This window comes from Colossoma macropomum, unplaced genomic scaffold (assembly GCF_904425465.1).
Source record: "Colossoma macropomum unplaced genomic scaffold, Colossoma_macropomum, whole genome shotgun sequence".
Classification (NCBI taxonomy): Eukaryota; Metazoa; Chordata; class Actinopteri; order Characiformes; family Serrasalmidae; genus Colossoma; species Colossoma macropomum.
Window position 1 is genome coordinate 9,116,606 of NW_023494798.1, and position 21,583 is coordinate 9,138,188.

Here is a 21,583-nt window from a genome sequence, read left to right on the forward strand (position 1 = left end):
CACTGACGCGGTGGTGGTGTGTTAGTGTGTGTTGTGCTGGTACGAGTGGATCAGACACAGCAGTGCTGCTGGAGTTTTTAAACACTGTGTCCACTCACTGTCCACTCTATTAGACACTCCTACCTTGTTGGTCCACCTTGTAGTTGTAAAGTCCTCACACCTCAATCGGACTCACTATTCAGCTTGTATGTGTTTGTTTTTTAGTTTATGTTTTATAATTTAATTTTACATAATTTATTTTATCTCCATTTTTGTCTTTTTTACATCATGTGAAATCACCAGCTGACCTCTACATTGTGTGTAACTTTATGATAAATGGACCAATAGAAATTATATTATCTTTCTATATTATCTTATAACTTGGTGTAATTTGTAACCTGTTGTTGTGGGTGTTTTTGTTTTGATGGTCAGTTTTTAATTTGCAACACAGTTGTGTTTATATTAATGCCAGCTACTTCTTTTTATTCTCAAATAATTTTCAAAAATTACAAGAAAATAAACCCTCTGTCCTCCTAAAGGACATAAAATGATGTCCTGTTCTAGGCTGCTACTAATTATAAATAGAGTAGACAAATTAAAAATGAGCCAAACAACAACGCTCTGGTCTTAGGATGGGGGTGTCCAGCTCTGCTGCTGGGGGTCTTTAGTCCAGCACGGTTTAGTGACTGTCCTGCTCCAACACTATATCTATATCTAGTAACTAACTGCAGAGTTGGATCAGGAGCAGGACAATCTGTGCCGAACTCCAGCCTCCCGGACTGGAACTGGACACCCTTGACTGAGGCCAGACAATCGTGTGGACAGCAAAGGCCAGAAAAACCTGCCTGTAGATTATCTTCTCACAGTAGGGTAAATATGACTCGCCCTGTTCTCTCTCACTGCGGGACAGAGAGGCTGGTTTCCACATTGTCTGCCTCTCTGTATCGGCACTGATGGTAAAGCAGCTGCTGCTCGCTGATCTCAAGTGTAACTGTTTCTCCATGTCTGCAGGCGAAATCGTGGAGGAAGTTGAAAAGCATGGTTCATTTCTCGCCCTTCGTCGTGTCCTTCAAGAAGCGCTACCCCTGGGTGCAGCTCGCCGGACACGCAGGTACGGACAGGGCCACTGCGTCCACTCTGTGTCTGCGTCCACTCTGTCACTGCGTCCATTCCTCTGGGACTTCCACATCAGATCCTTTCTCCTTCTTTCTGTCTTTTTTTTTCTTCATCTTTTTGTCTTTCATTGTGTTTGACTGTTTGTTTTAATTTGTGTCCTTTCTTTAGTTCTTTTTTCTTTTTCTTTTCTTTTTCTTTCTTTTTCTTTTTTTTCTTTCTTTTTTCTTTTTCTTTTCTTTCTTTCTTTTTTCTTTCTTTCTTTCTTCTTTCTCTCTTTCTTTCTTTCTTAGTTTTTCTTTTTCTGCCTTTCTATTTCTCTCTCTTTTTGTTTTTTTTTCTGTTTTTCTTAGCCTTTTTCCATTTTCCTTTCTTTCTTTCCTGTTTGTCATTATTTTTTTTTCTTTTTCTGCCTTTTTTTGTTTGACTTTTTTTTTTATTTTTATTTTTATTTTTTTTTTATATAATTTTGGATTTTCCATTTTTTTTTCTTTTCCTTTTTTGTATGGTCTTTTTCTGCTTCCCTCTCTCCCTCTCCCTCTCTCTCTCTCCCCCCCCTCAGCATGCTGTGCCTCATGTGTCTGATCTGAACTTCCCAGAACTTCTCATCTCTTAGCCAGAAGTTGGAGCGTTTGGTGTGATTGTTTTAGTCACTGTAATGCTACTTCATATCCTCTGAGTGACTCTGATGATGACTGATCTGAGATCACCTCCGTCTGTCAGCACTAAAGGGCTTTTTGGGAACCTGTTTATCAGTGTCTGAGTTCAGGACGAGCTTCTCTCTAACCTATTTCTGCTAAATGCTGTAAATGTTAATGTAAACATTGAAATCTGTGTACGTACCTGTGCAGGTAGCTTCCAGGCGGGGGAGGACGGTAAGCTGTTGAAGCGGTTCTGCGAGTGTGAGCAGCAGTGTCTGCTGAAGCTGATGGGCGACTCGCTGAAGCCGTTTGTCCCGGGCTACTACGGCATTGTGCAGCGAGATGACCAGGATTACAACCTGATGGACGACCTGCTGGCAGACTTTGACTCTCCGTCCATCATGGACTGCAAGATGGGCAGCAGGTGAGAGGAGAGACTTTCTCAGCAGAAGCTGAGAAAAGAGATAAAGTCATAGATTTGATTTAAGTCAGGACCCCCATGGACCCTCACAGAGCAGGTACTGTTTGGGTGGTGGGTCATTCTCAGCACTGCAGTAACACTGACGTGGTGGTGGTGTGTTAGTGTGTGTTGTGCTGGTACGAGTGGATCAGACACAGCAGTGCTGCTGGAGTTTTTAAATACTGTGTCCACTCACTGTCCACTCTATTAGACACTCCTACCTTGTCAGTCCACCTTGTAGATGTAAAGTCAGAGACGATAGCTCATCTGCTGCTGCACAGTTTGTGTTGGTCATCCTCTAGTCCTTCATCAGTGGTCACAGGACGCTGTTGGCCGGATATTTTTGGTTGGTGGACTATTCTCAGTCCAGCAGTGACACTGAGGTGTTCAGCACAGCACTGCTGTGTCTGATCCACTCAGACCAGCACAACACACACTAACACACCACAACTATGTCAGTGTTACTGCAGTGCTGAGAATGATCCTCCACCCAAATAGTACCGGCTCTGTGAGGGTCCATGGGGGTCCTGACCACTGAGGAACAGGGTAAAAGGGGGCTAACAAAGTGTGCAGAGAAACAGATGGACTACAGTCTGTAACTGTAGAACTACAAAGTGCACCTATATAGTAAGTGGAGCTGATAAAATGGACAATGAGCATAGAAACAAGGAGGTGGTCATAATGTTATGCAAAACATAACACTCAAAATTCCCAAATCAGTGCGTCTCCATTTTCCATGCAGGGGTTGTATGGACTGGGGAATGAACGGTGAATCATTAGGTGTTTACATATATCAAACTGTTGCTTCAAAAAGAGGACGATATGGGCCCTTTCATTGTTAGGATTCTCGTTTAGTGTAGTCATGTCAGGCTTTCTAATCTCTCTCTCAAATCAATCTCTTCCAATATCCAGAACGTATTTGGAAGAGGAGCTGGTGAAGGCTCGAGAGCGGCCCAAGCTGAGGAGGGATATGTATGAGAAGATGGTGGCGGTGGACCCTGACGCTCCGAGTCCAGAGGAACGAGCCCAGCAGGCCGTGCTGAAGCCGCGCTACATGCAGTGGAGAGAGACGCTTAGCTCCACAGCCACGATGGGCTTCCGCATTGAGGGCATCAAGGTGGGTTACGTTGTCGCCATTACGGCGGCAGTTGTGTGAAAAATCTAATTTACATAAATTTCTCCCTCCACCCAAATACACAGTAGTTAAACAGTCAAGACACGTTTGGCATTTGACGTCTGCTTCTTGGCTTTTTGCGGAAGGCACGTTCTGAGTAACAGAAGCTTCCAGCCCGTTGTGCAAACTGTATTCGTAAATCATCACACTTGACTCAAACCATGTCGGGTTGTTGCGTCACTGCAAATAAACATGGTTATGTGGTTTGACACTGAATGACGTACTCTATACAAAAAGGACGGAACGGATCACAAATTAACAGTAGTAGCTGCAATATTGTAGACTTACTGTAGAATTACATGCCCACTTTCTTCTGTGTTCACTGTGGCATGGTGTGAGCTACACTAGTCATTTTAACTAGTAGTATCTGGTAGAGTTAATGAAAGGATATCCAGTAAACCGCAAACAAAAAGAGGAAAAAAATGACCTTGACATTATTTATTAATTATCTTTGCATACAGTAGCAGTCATATAGCACTGGTGACTAGTGTCTGTAAGTCTGGATCAGAGCATGTAGGTACATGAGAAATCATTTTTATACAAACACCAACATTTGAGCTCAGATTCCAGGGTTTCACAGCTTCCTAAGGAGAAGAAAATAAAGGAGGAGGTAAATAAAAGTTTCATATATCGCTCCACATCTTTGATAAGTGACAAAAGAGGAGTTTACTGTTGCATGTTACACTGCTTTATATAGTCATTTGGCAATAAAATAATTCAGTTACATAAACATTAATTTTTCAGATCATTTCCACAGCTTGTAAACACTTTAGCCAAAATTAGCATAGAGCTGTAGGCTTACTACATGCAAGCAACATGCTTATTATTCAAAAACAGTCGAGGGAAAACTTTTTTATCGGATTAGTAACAGAAGCTGCCATATATTGAAATAATTATATAGATAATGAAGTGATGTAGCCTGTACAACATTGGATGCTGATGAGGACTCGGGGTCTTCTATATGAGGTGTTTTCTTCAGTGGACGATGCACCAGCATGTTAATAGGTCAGAGAAATACAAATACATTTTTCAGTTTCTGGATCTAACGAACATCAGCTAGAAAAGCCTCGCCAGAGCCGGCCGAACAATCTCTGCCTCTTAAACTCATCCTTAACAACGGGCTCACATTAAAGCACTGTTTTGTAGTAGCGGAGTACGCGGAGATTCACTCGAAAGAGGCCCTGAATATTCTGCTGTAACTCATGTTAGGATGAAGCAATCGGAACCAAAAAAATACGCTACATACCTTGACGTATGAGTAATCGATTACATTACATGCGATGCTGGAAGTGATCTCCGTTTCCTGCCAGACACATGAAGGGGTACGGGGGTATGCACCCGGAAGCTGCAAACGGAGGTTAAACGTTGTGACGGCTGTCCGGCGCCTACCTCATCGCTCCGACGCAGGGGCATCCCGGCTTGTTCGAAGCTCCATATACTGAGGAGCACATTGGATGTTGTTTCGTTCAGATTGCTTCGTCCTAGAGAGAGTTATTACAGAATATTCGGGGCCTCTTTCGAGTGAATCTTCGAGTGAGTTCTGCTAACTCGTCCTGTTATCGACACAGTTCCGTTAGCGGGTAAAATATGGTTGTATAGCTTTTTGATGGGATGTACGGTTTTCGCACAATGCCCCTATCCTTCATCCTTTAATGGGCCAGTTCGCTGTTCGGCCTGCGTCATGCAAGTATTTATGTAGTTCTCTCTATAAAGAGAGATGCAAATACTGTCAAATACTATCTCAGCACGAGAGTCAATGGAGGATGATGAATTTGCAAATGTGTGCGACATATATAAATAGCCATAACCGCTGCTGACCGTCAAACTGCGCCTGTGGTCTGTGACATCATTTTTTCCGAAAGACTCTGTATGTATTACTCGTCTAACCTGATTCTTATCTCCCTCTCACTCTCTCTCTCTCTCTCTCTCTCTCTCTCTCTCTCTCTCTCTCTCTCTCTCTCTACTCTCTCTACTCTCTCTCTCTCTTCCCCTCTCTCCTCTCTCTCCTCTCTCTCCTCTCTCTTCTCTCTCTCCTCTCTCTCTTTCTCTCTCTCTCTCTCTCTCTCTCTCTCTCTCTCTCTCTCTCTCTCTCTCTCTCTCTCTCTCTCTCTCTCTCTCTCTTTCCCTCTCTCCTCTCTCCTCTCTCTCTCTCTCTCTCTCTCTCTCTCTCTCTCTCTCTCTCTCTCTCTCTCTCTCTCTCTCCTCTCTCCTCTCTCTTATTTTCCTGTCTTGTGTAGAAAGCAGACGGCACATGCAACACCAACTTTAAAAAGACGAAGCACAGAGAACAGGTTATGAAGGCCTTGGAGGACTTTGTGGATGGGAACACACAGATACTGGTAGGTTTGCTGTGCTGAGACGGTGAAACATTTCACAGTATGTTTCTCATAAAAATCACGAAGCGAATAAGTGAGCATTTATAACTGAACAACACTGTATGGACGGATATTCCAGACACAGTTAAGCCTAAATGACTGATTGGAAAATCCAGCATGATTTCAGGTTTAATCATTGTCTAGAATTGCAGCACTTAAAGTTTAAATGTAGTAGAAGGTTCAGTTAAGCTAACACGCCCTGTTCTCCTGTGGCAGAGGAGCTATCTACAGAGGCTGAAGGAGCTGCGCAGCGTGCTAGAGACCTCGGAGTTCTTCCGGACACATGAGGTAAGATGGAGTGACATAAACCATCATCTTTCTCAGTAGCATCCAGAATGATGCATAGAACTAAAGGCAGTTGCATAATAAGTGAGACACCTGCTGTGACTGATCCACTCGTACCAGCACAACACACGCACCACACCACCACCACATCAGTGTTACTGCAGTGCTGAGAATGATCCACCACCCAAATAGTACCTGCTCTGCTGATCTGTGCTGTGTAAGCTTTTGTTGAATTTAACATAAATCACTGTTCAAAAGTTTGGAATCGCTAATTTTGTTGTTCAGTAATAACTTTTACAGTGGACATCATAATGTTACAAACTAGACACCAGACTGATGGTTTATTCACACTTTGATGTATGGGAACAAAAAGTAGTAGTGAGAATGTAGCTATTAAATGATACACTGTAATTAGCTATTTATAGTCATTTCTTATCATGAAATTGACTATGAATAGCTAATTGGTCACCATGTTTCACATAAGAGGCATTAAAGATAGTGTAGTTTTTTTGTTTTGTTTTGTTTTTTTGTTTTGTTTTTTTTTTTGTTTTTTTTGTTTTCATTTTTACAGATTCCTACAAATTGTTTGAAACCTATCGAATATTAATGGCATATTTAGTCACTTAATCTGCAACAAAAATCGATTTTGTATTGTAAGTAATTCCAAACTTTCGCACAGTGATTGCAAACTTTTGAATGGTGTTATTAAAAATTATATGTGTTGTATTATTAATAAGCCCGTGCAATGAAAACCGTATATGTGGCATATTGTGGAAAAGGCTTATGTAAGCATGGTTTAGCATTGTTTGGTGCCCTGTATTTAAAATTGAGGCCACTACAAGTTTCCTACTCCTACTTCTCTGGATCACATAGCTAATAAGCCTGTTTAGAGTTGCCAGATTGGGCAGGATCCCTGGTTTGGTATTTTAATGCAGTTCTGTTTGAAAATAATTGTGTATAGTGATGTTGTTTTTGTTTTTTGGTTTTTTTTTTCATTTTCTCCTTGTACTTCATGTAAGTTTTATTAAAAAGCAAAATAATTAATAATAATAACTATAATTATTTTTTTGTTGTTGTTTGTTGATGCTGATGTTGTTTACAATAATAAGAACAATATATTTTTTCCATTTAGTTATTAAGGTAGAAGGTGAGCTTTTCTGATGCTTAAAGAAAATTTCAATATTTGAGAATATTCAATAGCGTGTTCAGAAATGAGAATCATTGATATTTGCAGCCCTTGTTGTCTCTATTATACTTGTACTAACATCTGTGAGTTGATAAGAGACCACTGCTGCTTTCTGCAGGTGGTGGGCAGTTCGCTGCTCTTTGTGCACGACGCTTCAGGACAAGCCCGGGTGTGGATGATCGACTTCGGGAAGACTGTCCCGCTGCCTCCGCACCAAACCCTGGACCACCGCACCCCCTGGAAAGAGGGTAACCGTGAGGACGGCTACCTGTGGGGCCTGGATAACCTGATCGACATCCTGGCCGCCATGCTGCCGAACACTGCCTCGCAGCAATTCTAGGGGCCCAAGCACTGCTTCTGCTGTTCTGAAGCCTGGAGTTAAGGAAGGAATGAGGCGAATGAGAGAGGGAAGGAGTGATCAGACTCTCCACGGAGCAAGGAAAGAGGACGGTGAGGGCCGGCTAAGCCTTGCTCATGGCTCAGAGCTGTGGAACAACAGAGAGAACTTAAATAAATAAAACGAGGGAGAGGAAACGCTAGTCGACACAAATCACCAGCCTTGGCAGACGGGTGGTTAGTCACTCGACTAGAGACCTGTCTCCCTCTCTCTGACCTGCCTGCAGTCTGAGACACGTAGACACTGAGCAATAACGCAGGATGCATATGCAAAAAACCTATACACTGCTTTTGGACCAAAACATGAAAGGAAAGACACGAATTCTTAAGTTGTCTCTCTGAAAGTGACCTTAGCAGACAAATGGGGGAAGGAATTTTTAAGCTTTTTATATGTGTTCTTTTTTTTTTTTCCTTTTTTAACTTAAGAAATATGATAACACTAGAACACTGGAAAGTTTTCAGCTTTTTGCATTTGTGCATCATCTATTGATATTTTTATTGTAATGTAAATAGATTAATTTAATTTTATCCCTAAGGACCCTCTTTTTTTCTATATTTCATATCATTTTTACCCCTTATTCCTTTCGAAGAGTTCAGACACATTATATTTTTACCCCTAAATCAGTTCCATTATCATACTATTGAATACTGAATACCATGAAGGGGAATTTCACCAGTTTTTCAAAATTTCAGTGAATGCGTTTACATGCACCCAATAATCCAACCATAATCGGATTTCTGCAGTTATCAGATTATTACAATGGTCATGTAACCACCGCACTCCAATCTAGAAATCCAATTAGGAACTCCAATAAAGAGGCTGGATTTTAGCTCAGTAATCAGATTTCTCAGTGCATGTGAACTCTTACTCTGATTTCTTTCAGACTTCTCAGTCTGAGCATGTGCAGAACAGACTTCTGTACCGGAAATAAGCGAGCAGCATCGCCACGAGACGCAGCAAAATATTTTTGGAGCAGTGCTGAAACCAAATACTCAAATAATTAAATCCATTTTTCAGATAAAGTGGCGCTTTAAAAGCTACAGCATGAAGTTCAAGTTTTACAAGTTTTTTTTGGCTGGTTGCAAAGTAGAAATCTGATTACTGTCTGATTCATATAGACCCGGAGTTTCCCCATTATCTGATTACTCAAGTGCATGTAAACATGTTGATCAGATTACTGACAATCTGATTTCCTGCAGTTATCAGATTATTGAGTACGTGTAAACACACTCAGTGTAACTGAGTGGTTGAGGTGTAAACAAAGGCATTCAGAGTGGTTTGATGAGAAACTTGTGATGTTTTCAATGCGAGCATTTAACTCAGTATCCAAGAACCATCAGTGAACCTACAGGTGTCTTCTGAGCTCAATCTGAAAAGGGGACTGTAGACCAAAACCTTTTAAGTACCATAAAACAACAATGTTTCAGAAAAAAGGCATCACATTTGTAACTACTTCTTAAAAACATTCGTAATCCTTTTCTTTGAGGTGTCTGTGGGAGCATTAACCTCTCCAGACATCTGGTTCCCATCACCACTACTGTTCACAATCCAGCCTCTGTGAGCTTCTTTAGACTTTCGCATCAAACCACTCTGAATGACTTATGAAGTCATTTGTGGAAAGAAAATCAGTGGAATTCCCCTTTTAAGTGGTTTGAATTCAGTGTTTGCGAGACTCACCTTTAAGGAAGTGATTTATGAAGCACAACTTTTGGTTTTAGGTCTTGGTCAGTAGATGTGTGGCTTGATTCCTGAACGCAGTGCAAGTCATTCTGTGAATCTTCTCTGAAACTTGGGCAGGACGAGGTGTGTGTTCCCTCGTTTGAAATTTTTCACCAGTGTTAATTTTCACCTCCCCTTGAGAGCAGATGGGGAGTTTTGGGTGTTTTGAATGGAAACACATTGGAAGCCTTGGAATGCAGTTAGACAGCTGCTCTTCTGAGTTCCCCTAATAACCTTTCAAACTTGTTGCTACTCGGTAAAACGTGTTGATCACAGGGTTCACAACACTGCTCGCTGCCTGTGGACCAGACCAGAGTTGTAGAGAATTTGATGTATTTTGAGGTGCACCAGCGATTCACATACGAAGGTGGAGGGGCTTATTAGTATCGTTAGCTTATCATTGCCATTTTGCATTGAAGCAGGTGTGATGCACTGAATGCCTTTCAGTTAAACAAACTGGAACCATGCCTAAGAAATTATTGTGGAGCTCAGGAACAATGACTTGTATGTCTTACTAATCCTTATGGGAATGTATGTTAAATGACTGGAGCCAAGAACACCAATACACTAGCCACTTTGAGGCAGTGCATGTGAGTAATATTACATGTAAGCATTGTAGTAGAGTATTTATTGATTCTTTTTTTTTATTCTATATCTCAACTGTGCATTAGCTCTACCCCCCCCATCTGTCGGGTTGTTTTGTTGGTTTAGAAGGCTATTTATGCACTGTGGCCTTCATTTCCTGGAATTGGGCGCGTTTCATCTGATATTAAGTGGAAAATTTCTAATCTAATCTTTTGATCTTCTAATTTGTAGGTCAGTGACCCTGACCCAGATGAACCATTTGAGTTCTCAGTTCTCTTGAAGAAACAGATGCAATCGGAAATCGAATCTGGTTGGAGAAACTAACCCCATCTTATATCTCGACATATCAACTAACACTGGGTTTTCGGCAAGCTTCCTTCACGAGGCTGCTTGTGTTTCAAGAGCGCCCATGGACAGAATTTACCTACAGGATCATGCTGACAAACCTGTTTCTGCCTTTCATATCAAATAAATTCATCTCATTGTTGTGCAGAAGTGTCAGAAGCATGCTGTGACATTTGATCTAGGTGGAGAGAAAGTTGCCGAAGGCCTTTTTGTACCTGGAATGTGTCGATGCTTGCCGATACCGATCAGCACGAGCGCGATGCTTTCCCAGCAGTCGATGAGCTGAAGTGTTAAATCTAATAAGCGCAGATAAATCTAAGATACCTGAAGTTAGTTTCATTCTCTCGATGAGATTGTTACCCAAAGTCAGATGAACTTATTGCGATCTTCATCTCCGTTCGTCTCGGTAAGAGCGAGTGCAGTTTGATGGCGGTAGCTTCATGCTTGGCATAACTCTTCTCAGAAGTGTCGAGTTGCGTAGTTCTTCTCAAGAGGAAGGAAATGGATCCTGTAACACGAAATGAGGAGATGGAGAAATGTGTGGATGGTGTTTTTGCACTCCATTTACACTCTAACTTTAGAAGGAAACCTCTAAAATGTAAAGTGAATTAAATCTAGGTATTTTTGGATCAATTCCATTCGTCCATTTATCATGAAATGTTCACACAGTAGGGTGAAAAGGGCTTGATATGAGCATGATGATGCAAAATCGGCTCTAGTTGGCTTCTTGGAATAGTTTTTCCCTTTGAAGGGCCAATTTTTTCCCCCTCTGATGTCCATTTGTGACATATTTTTGGATTTAGGCTCTGGCTGGCCTGTTGGAATAGTCTTTTACCTCTTTAGTGTCCACTTCTGACATTTTGTTTGGGTTTATTTACCAAAATTCTACCATTTTTCCAACCTCTCTTTATGCCTTAAGGTTAAACAGGCTGTGCCTGATCTCTGTTATGCTAGATTACCCTGTAAAATAGGCTATTTTTGCAGCCAAATTTCTATACATGGACTGTACGGACTGAGGAGTGAACAAGTATGTTTTTGTACTACATTTAACTCATAATAGTTTTCCATGATGTGGGCCCTTTAAGTGATTTAACCATTAACACAGTTGGTTTCAATCGAATGCATTTAATTCACTTCCATTTGTGCAAATCCTTTGAAGTGAATCTTCTCAGTGCTTTAGCAAGGAGCTAGCAACTAAAAGTGTGGGCCACTCACCTTAGTTATGCATAAGCCTGTCATGATCACGAAATTTTAGATGACAATTCTCATAAAAATTGGTGGTTAACAATTTAATTTTCTTGTATGCAGTAAAGACGTAAGAAGCATAATCGCTGATCAGCCAGTTTAGCTGCTCTACAAGTCTACAGAATTTAGACTCTAAATTTTAGACTCTCTCTTGTCTTTGATGGGAGGACACGGGTGTAACTGGTTGGTTTTAAGATTCTGTAGAATAGAAGAGTTAGAGTAGCAGTAGCGTGCAAAAAAAGTAAAGACTGGACAACTATAATACTCATAAATTTGATATTATACTTAATGTTGGACGCTTTTCAGTAAAACACAGTCCAAAAGTCTGAGACCACATTGGAAATCTGGTATTTTTTTCATTCAAACCTGGAAATAAACAACAAAAAGTCTAAAAGTTTTATATTTTTGGAAAATGTAGAACAGAAAAGTTGTGCAAAATTCTGCACTATTCTTAGGTCACTGTTCAATTTCAAACATTTGTGAAGTTGACCATGTTAAGGCCTTTGTACAAAAAGGTCAGATTCTTTTTTTTCTGTCTATTTCCTTCCATTGAAACATGTTCAGACGGCTCAAGCTTATGGAGAATTATTGAAAGATTTTATTTCTCTTAAATTGTTAAGCTTATATAGTTTTTTAGTGGAAAAACTTGCGTTCAGCAGCTGAACTGGCTGATTAGCGATCGTGCTTCTTAGCAGCTAATTAGACGATAAACTGCACTGTAGGGAGCAGAACAAGTATCTACAGGTACAGAGTCAACCAAAGCTTACATTTTTACCTCAACACTGTGAAAATGTGAGTGAACCGATTTCTGCAGTTTACATTTGTTTGGCTCAGGAAATATATCAAAATGATTGTGAATAGAAAATGATTACTATGAAAAATAATTGATCAGGTTAAACTACTGTGATCATGCAGTAATTGTGACCCGCCTAGTTATCAAAGACACCTTTATAACACTGTAGAGGGAGTTTTGGGGTCTATTTTACAGTTTTGCGGGGGTTAAGATGGTCTGGGGAACTGCTTTTGCTCTATATGCTGGCTAAGTACACAAGTTAGACTGGATTTATGTATTCATGAAGCTTTTCCGAGTAGGAGCGCTCATCTCGGATCTGTTCCTGTCAGTACGATAATCGTAAACAAAAGTGAAAACTTATCCGAGATCAGCACTGCTATTCTGAGAAGCTTTAAGAATGCGGGTGGGCCTGTCACAATTATTTTCCATAGGTGTTGGCTTTCACAATCAAATGTTCACATCACAACAAGCAGGATGTGAATTGAGTGCGTTTTCATCACTGTGTTTAAGGCAAATCATGGGTCTTGCGCAATTTCTTACTTAGCGCTGTAACACCTTTAGAGGGCAGTGGTGAGTAGAGTTTATTTGAGCTGGGGCTTTGCCTGTTGTCAATTGAGAGCTACTAAGTATGAACAGCTAATCAGCCAATTTGGCCACTTAATTGCAATTATTTCTATGGTAATTAATCGTTAGATTAAATATAATGACCAGCCTAAGCATGGGCCCGGAAGTAAATCAACAAATGCAGCTCAAATCAGCAGGATTGGTCTTCAAACTGCATGCAAGGACATATTTTAGGGATGCACCGATATGGGAATTGTGTGCCAATGCCGATATCCGATATCTGATATTTTTCATGTATGTCTGCCGATGCAGATACATAAACATTCTGTAAAATTTGGACCAAATCCACCTGGATTAGTGTTATGGAGGAATAAAATGTACATTTTTAGAAATAAAGAAGTATTGTTTTGGGTTGCATATGAAGTAAAATGAATAAAATGCACACACTTTAGCACAGTAGCCTAGCGTTGTCTAAATATTCTGCGCCTCCAGAATACAATACATATGTCACATATCTAAATATTTGAAAATATTTGAAATCTCAGCCTAATCTAAACATCTCTCGATCTTTTTTATTTATTAAAAAGGTAGAATCATCTAACTTTGGGTAATGAGAAACTGTTTGATAGGATCGAGTCTCATCGGCTGCTCTATCTAACGTCAGATCTTGTAGTATGAAGGTCCTCTTTACTGGAACTGCCCTGCATGATGTGCCTTGGTTTGTCTGTCAGCATTCCGTCATTCCGATCATGTGTGATGACCCGCCTATTCTCGAAATTCCCAAAGTGACAAAGTGTTAATAAAGTGCGTGAAGTATTATACAGAAAGAACTGGACAGCTTAAGGGTTATTTTCCTTTTATTTATTTTTTTATTATTATTATTTTTATTGTTTTATGTTTTGGGGAAGGAAAGCTTATCCAGGATAGAGAATATACATGTGTATAAGATGTATCGAGTCAGACTTTGCTCAGATATTCTCCAATGTCCTTTATCTTGAATGCCAATACAATAAACTGGAGCATTACGAGAGCTTTGTTGCATCATTAGTTGGTCAAATATGTGCGTTTACCATTTGTAATGCATTTTTATTTGTAATACAAAGTGCTGTGCAAATGTTAAATTACCGTTTACAATCAAACCAGCCATCAAGTACAAGTTGCTTATTATTGATCATTAAGAAAACAGCAGAAAAAACAGATTTTTTTCAGTATGTACTGTGTCCACACTTTGCCTATTACAGCTTCTTGCTTTCAGTTTTTCACAGAAATCTGCTTTGATATTTTTCCACACCTCCAAATTTCAGTCTTAGAAGTTGGTTGCATTTTCTGCCTCTCATGTAATCCCAATTAAATTTAGACTCTAGACTGCATAAAACTTTACTCCACATGTAAAATGTCCAGTTTTGTCAAGTAGCAGATTCTTGTCTTTGTTGGGAGGACATGGATGTATGGTTGGTTTTAAGATTCTGTAGAATAGAAGAGTTAAAGTAGCAGTAGCGTGCAAAAAAAGTAAAGACTGGACAACTATAATGCTGATTAAATTTGATATTATACTTTAATATTGGACGCTTTTCAGTAAAACACAGTCCAAAAGTCTGAGACCACATTGGAAATCTGGTATTTTTTCATTCAAACTTGGAAATAAACAACAAAAAGTCTAAAAGTTTTATATTTTTGGAAAATGTAAAACAGAAAAGTTATGACATCATTATACAATTAAGAAATATTCAAAATTCTGCACTATTCTTGGGTCACCATTCAATTTCATACATTTGTGAAATTGACCATGATAAGGCCTTTGTACAAAAAGGTCAGATTGTTTTTTCAGTCCAGTTCCATCCATTGAAAAGTGTTCAAACGACTCAAGTTTATGGAGTCAGCTTGAGTGTGCGCCATCATTAAAGCAAGAGGGGGACACACTGTATCCAATGCTAAGGAATTCTGAAATCCATGTAGACATTGAAAGATTCTACTTTTCACTTAAATTGTTAAGCTTATATAGTTTGTAGTGAAAAACTTGGAATTAAATTACAACCCCATTTCCAAAAAAGTTGGGACGCTGTGCAAAATGTAAATGAAAACAAAAACCAAAAACCAGTATTTGCTGGCTGTGATCTTTGGGCCGTCAGGCGACACTGCATTAAAAACAGACATGATTCTGTAGTGGAAATCACTGCATGGGCTCAAACACTTCTGAAAAACACTGTCTATGAAAACAGTTCATCACTGCATCCACAAATGCAAGCTAGAACTAAAATGCAAGGAAGAAGCCATATACAAAGAGGACCCAGAAATGCTGCCACCTTCTCTGGGCCCAAGCTCATTTAAAATGGACTGAGGGGAAGTGGAAAAGTGTCCTGTGGTCCGACGAATCAACATTTGAAATTCTTTTTGGAAATCATGGACTCTGTGTCCTCTGGGCTAAAGACCACTCAGCTTGTTATCAGTGCACAGTTTAAAAGCCAGCATTCATGATGGTGTAGGGGGAGCATTAGCGCACATGGCATCGGCGATGTGCACATCTGTGAAGGGCACCATTAATGCTGAGCGATATGTACATGTTTTGGCAACGTATGCTGCCATCCGAACTGTTGAGCAGCTGAAATCCTGTATTAAACAAAGACCCTCAAAACTACAGCAGAGTCTCCTCAGTTCCCAAACACTTACAGAGTGTTGGTAAAAGAAGAGGTGATGAAACACAGTGGTAAACAGGCCCCCGTCCCAACTTTTTTGGAATGTGTTGTTGACATCAAATTCAAAATGGGCATATATTTAAAAAAAAAACAGTTAAATTTGATCTGTTGTCTTTGTAGCATTTTCCTTTAAAAATATGGTTCACATGATTTGCATATCATTTGCATTCTATTTTTATTTACATTCTGCACAGCGTCCCAACTTTTTTGGAAATGGGGTTGTAGAAAGGAACGCAAAATAGAAGCATTTGCACCAGTGGTCTCAGACTTTTGGACCCCACTGTATGTTTTTCAGGGGAATTCCCAATGATTAACATAAACGCTGCTACAGCTACGAAATAATTCTGCTGCTTAAACAAAGTTTAGGTCCTTTAAGATCCGCATCACGTGACTAACCGTTTGTGCACACACTTACAGGCCATGATGATATTTGTTCCATTACAGACCAGTGAACTCATGTTTCTGCTTTCATAACTTCCTTGAGTAGAAGAAACACTTGCTCAACAGTGACCACAGGAAGACCTCCAGTGCACCCAAGGCTCAACAAATACAGCTTGAACCAAAGATGAAGTAATCGAGTGTGAACAGAATGAATTACTGCCCATAACAACGTGGCTGTGATGTGGCAACTAGGTTAACACATCTAACTGTTGATGATCATAACCGTCATAATACATGACATCAAGTGTTTTTACTGGTTGTACACAAATGTTTTTCAAAGTGAAGAAAAAAGCCCCGAATATTATTTTCAAATAGCTTTTAATGTTGTTAGTTTCATCTGCTGGAAAGTAGTTCCACCACATTGCTTAAAGCAGTGTGTCAACTCAGTCATCTCATCCACCAAATACTTCACATTTTTCAGCTCCCAAACCCCCTAAACCAAGCCAAATACTGTTGTATGCAAAAGTTATGGCACCCCTTGCTCAAGGACAAGTTACACATCCCCTACAGAGAACACACTGCGCATTTTAATGTGGAATTACTGTTTATTTGCTGAATTTAATGTGACAATAGTAATAGTAATAGCTTGAGCAGGTTTGGCAGATTATGGTTGGAACCACTGGTTTACAAAGTACGATCCAAAACAGACTTACAGTAGCAGTACATTAGAATAGATCAGACATTACAGGCTAAGGTATATACCCATCAAATTCTTTCTAAAGGTTTGGTTGGAGGCAAATATGATGAATAGAGCAGTATAACTGGACAAGAACACTCAAACAGCCACTAGGAAAGGGAAGATAGTTGAGCCCCATCTGGAAAAAGCAGAAACATCACCTTTTTACTGCAATTTCAGCAGCATCAAATGCACCACATGCAGCCACTACTGTAATGTTTTCCCTACTATGACGACTTCCAACGGCTATATTCTTGTAACGTCTAGCCACTCGTCAGCCCAAACAATGCACAGTTTACCGCAGTGATCTGTTATGAATTAATTCCATTTTGATTATACTAAACAATCTCCAGTTATACTAAACTAATTAAATTATATGATACAGGTAAATTAAAGTGATGGACAATTAAGCCGTTTACGGTAAAAAGAAAGATTTTCACTCAATAGTAACATAAAACCGTTGACACCACTCAACAGAAACACTACTATTAGGTTTTATTTTTTGTGTTGTGTTCATGAGAAAGTTCATGTTTCTTACAGAAAGATATAATTTGTGGTATTCGTTCACCCTGTGCTGAGTTTGACATTTTACAATGGTTTGTAATACACAGTACAAAAGTTTAATTAAAAAGTTTAACATTTCATTTTTCACCTTTTAATTTTTTCCCTGATACACCGTCAGTAAAAAAGGTACATGCACTGCCAATAAGATGCACATAGAATGTTATTGAGACAGCCAATCAGCTGTCTAGATTTGGAAAAAATGCTTACTGGATTGAAATTTGGTTACATATGATGGAATTTTTCATGGTGCTGAAGTAATTCAGTCTGTAGCACTAGAGCAGGCATGTCAAACTGGGGACCTTCCGGGCTAAATTGCTGCGGAGATCAGTGTTTACCCTCACCTAACGCTCTGAATTCAGCTCATGAAGGCCTTGCCAATTAGCTGACGAGCCGAATCAGGTGTGTTTGGTGATGCAGTGTGTGCTAAGTCTGCCGTGTTCTAGACTGGAGCCTGACACGTGTGCATTAGACTATTAAATTTCGATACCCAGCCCTAGCCTCGAGGCATGAATTATGAAACATTGGCTTAGAGTGAGGCAATGTTGTTACTTAGCAACTGGTCAGCCAAGTGATACAGGTGTGTTGTCAGATTTAGCAACTTGGGTAGAACCTGTTTCTACCAGTCAGACTGTGTGTAAGTGCTGAATAATATAGGATCAACACCAGTTTCACTCTATCAGTTTCACTTTATAGTCATACAGACACATCGTAATGAAATCTGGCATATTTTTGAGAGGACTAATAATTTCCACAAAACTTTCTCGTTTCACTGATTTTCCTAAATTCTTGCATAATATATATCATTAAGATGTAAACCAGGTCATTCAGAGTGGTTTCATGTGAAATGCTCCATTATGGAGACACTGAATTTATTGTTCACAGTGGTGGTGATGGGAACCAGACGTCTGAAGAGCTTAATGCCTCTAAAAGCTCCCTCACAGGAAGCAATTACACAAAATAGTATTTATGAATGCAGCACCTGATGTAGGAGACATGTCTTTACGTTAGTTTTGAGAAGGTTTTGGCCTAAAAGATATACAAAAATCAGTTCATGGCAGAGAGATACATGGAGGACATTGTGTGGCAAAACAATTCTCACAGAAAACATGTTTTTCCCAGATTTTACCACTATTTTACCATTTTCAACATATAAAAAATCACAACCTGGTGGTTTTGGATAGTAAATAAAGTGGCTATAATTGGGTTGTAGTCATGGTGACCCCTGGTTCCTATCACCACCACTGTAAAGAAATCTGAGTCAGTACTTTTCTCTACAATGAAACCGTTTCACATCAAACCACTGAATGACTTTGTTCACATCTCAACAATTTATGTCAAATTCTGAAAAATCAGTGTAATTTACCGTTACGCTCCACTGACAGCAGGTGTCGAATCTTATTTACTGAATTAGCTGCGACTCAGAGGAAGTAGAAGTGAGGTTTTCCTAGCAGGTCTTGCGCTCCTCCTACTGTTTCCTGGCAGCTGCATTGATGTCAACTCTGCAATTCTCTAAATACCAAAATGATCATTAAACTCAGAACTTCCTGATACAGTCAGAGACAAAACATGCAGTAAGTGGTGACCTTCCCTTTCACTCAGTCACAGCAGGTATTCAGAACATGTTTGCTGTCTTTAACCTCTTAATTTTTCTGGACTGTATATGTTTATGAGGAGTGTTCTGATAAAGACCACTATCATTTTTTATAAACATGTCAAAATTATGTCATCTGATGGCAAAAATCTGGCACACTGTTGACGCTAGAAAGGCTGAGCGGTCATTTATACCATCCTGCAATTTTGAGATATAATCGTTTCGACAAAACAATAATAATATAATCGTTTAGACAAAATAACCCAAATATCTACTGTAATATTTAGTGAAAATCAGGGAACAGTAGATATGGGGGGGGGGTTACTTTGCTGAAACGATTATATTCATCATCATCATCATCATTGACAGCTTAGTCCAGGTAGGGTTGCTGTAGCATTTGGGAGAGCAGAGAATCCCAGACGACCCTGTCCTCCGCAACTTCCTCCAGCTCATTCCCGGGGACCCCAAGCCGCTCCCAGGCCAACTTGGAGATATAATCCCTCCAGCGGGTCCCAGTAGGCCAAGCCTGGTAAACCTCCACCGGGAGGCATCCAGGGGGCATCTGGATCAGATGCCTGAACCACCTCAACTGGCTCCTCTCAATGTGGAGGACTAGCGGCTCTACTCTGAGCTCCTCACCCTATCAAGTAGAGTGTAGCCCACCCTGTGAAGAAAGCTCATTTCCCCCGCTTGCATTCGTGATCTCATTCTTTTGGTCATTACCCACAGCTCATGGCCAGAGGTGACGGTCAGGATGTAGACGGACTGGTAAACAGAGAGCTTTGCCTTCTGGCTCAGCTCCCTCTTCACCACTACAGTCCAGTACACTGAGCGCATTACTGCTGCTGCCTGTCCCAGCCTGCGGCCAATCTGACCATCACTCCTCCCATCACTAATGAACAAGATCCCGAGATACTTAGGCCCAATCCCATTTCACCCCTCGCCCCTACCACTCAGCCCTTAGCCCTCTGTTTTGTGCGTTCTCGTCTAGGGGTAGGGTGTCCCAATTCTTGTTGAGATAGAGGGGGAGGGTGAAGTGTTGGGGCTACATGACCCTCCAAACGGCGGTTTTTCAGAGACTCCAAAAAGAGTGATATGAGAAAAAAAGAAAAACCAGCAAGATGGCTGAACAAGAGACCAAAGAAACCCACAAATGTGTGAATTTTCTCTGTTAAAAATTATGATAATCATCGTATTATTTTAGTTTAATGTTGTTTCAGTGTATTATGGTCCTTTTCTTCATAACAAGCATAAAAAAATCGCTAATAGTATGCTGATGTCGTGGTAGCTAGCTAGGGAACTTTCCCAGTCCACCTTAAATAGTCCAGCAGTTCTGACGCCTGAAGCGCCAGAATGTAACTGCTGCACCATTTAAGGTGGAACAGGAAAAGTAGAACAAGAATCTGGTAAATATCAGACTTCAGCTTCATATCACTGAAGAATTAGGGGTGGGTGATAATAAATAATTGCCCCCCTCTTTGAAGGCATATGATGCCCTAAATGTAACTAAAGCCCAGCAGTGAGGAGCTGAACTTTACCCTCCTCTGCTGTCACTGCAGACTGGCAGGGTCGCCTACAGAGCAGCGCTAGTAGCTGTTAATGAAGTAATGTTTTTGTTTTTTTGTCCCATTTCATAGGGAAGATTTCAACCACTGCCCCTTTTAACTCAGTTCCAAGGGGTTAGGGTGACGCACGAAAACAAGGGGCAGGGATAAAAAGAAGAAATGAGATTGGGCCTTAAACACGTCCAACTGGGGCAGGTCCTTTCCCCTTACCTGGAGTGGGCATGCCATCCTTTTCCACGCTTTAACGGTTATATTATTATTGTTATTTTGTCATAACGATTGTACTATTATTGTTATAAGATCAGTATTACAAAGTACTCAAAAGCTGTGCATTTAGTTTCCATAAGCTGGATCTTTGCAGCTCTATTCCAGCAAGTCGGGCGTTAAGTAAGCAGCGTAATTAGTACAGTTAATTACTCGCCTCATCTGATTTACATCACAAAATATTTGAAAAGAATTGGCAAGTGGTGAACATCAGTGGCCACCAACCATCCTGAAGCTCAGCTTTCCTGCAGAGTTTAGCTCCAACCTGCAGCTAACATGCTGCCCTTCTCCCCTGTAGAGCACCTAGCAGTGATGTATCTAATCCAGCAAGACAAGGACTTTTAAAGAAGTTAATTAGCTGGAGCAGGTTTGGCAGATTGTGGTTGGAACCACTGATTTACAAAGTATGATCCAAAATAGACCAACAGTAGCAATACAGTGGAATAGATCACACAATACTAAGGTAGCTACCCATCAAATTCTTTTTTTATCAAATGTTTGGTTGGATGCAAATATATAGAGCAGTATAACTGGACAATAATGACACGCAAACACTCCATCAGCGACTAGAAGAGAGATGGTTGAGCCTCATCTGGAAAAAAAACAAAAAAACTTAACCTTTGTACTGCAATGGCAGCAGCATCAAATGCACCATATGCTGCCACTACTGTAATGTTTTCCCTACTATGACTACTTCCAACAACAACGTCTAGTCACTGGTCAGCCCACACAATGCACCGTTTACCACAGAATGATCTGTTATGAATTAATTTCATTTTAATTACCCAGGTATACTAAAATATTTAAATAATACGACACAGGTTTGAACATGTTCATTTCAAGATGTTTTTGTGATGGATAATTAGCCCATTTGGCCATTTAGCAGTAAAAAGAAAGATTGTTACTCCACAGTAACATAAAAAAATTC

General features: G+C 40.2%; 1 protein-coding gene across 2 annotated transcripts in view; it reads left to right on the plus strand.

Annotated features, from left to right (window-relative positions):
• itpkcb (inositol-trisphosphate 3-kinase Cb) overlaps positions 1-11,086 on the plus strand; it is a 30,658-nt gene extending 19,572 nt beyond the window's left edge. The window contains exons 2-8 of one of the 2 annotated variants that reach the window (XR_005008049.1): positions 991-1,090; positions 1,944-2,157; positions 3,106-3,310; positions 5,605-5,706; positions 5,959-6,030; positions 7,332-7,663; positions 10,146-11,086. Coding sequence is in view for 1 of the 2 variants with exons in the window: in XM_036584682.1 (XP_036440575.1) it covers positions 991-1,090; positions 1,944-2,157; positions 3,106-3,310; positions 5,605-5,706; positions 5,959-6,030; positions 7,332-7,553 (915 nt within the window). In the remaining variant the exon portion in view is untranslated. Of the gene's footprint in view, positions 1-990; positions 1,091-1,943; positions 2,158-3,105; positions 3,311-5,604; positions 5,707-5,958; positions 6,031-7,331; positions 8,481-10,145 lie in introns of those variants that run through there. The other variant, XM_036584682.1, reaches the window with a different exon arrangement.
• The last annotated feature ends 10,497 nt before the right edge of the window (positions 11,087-21,583 follow it).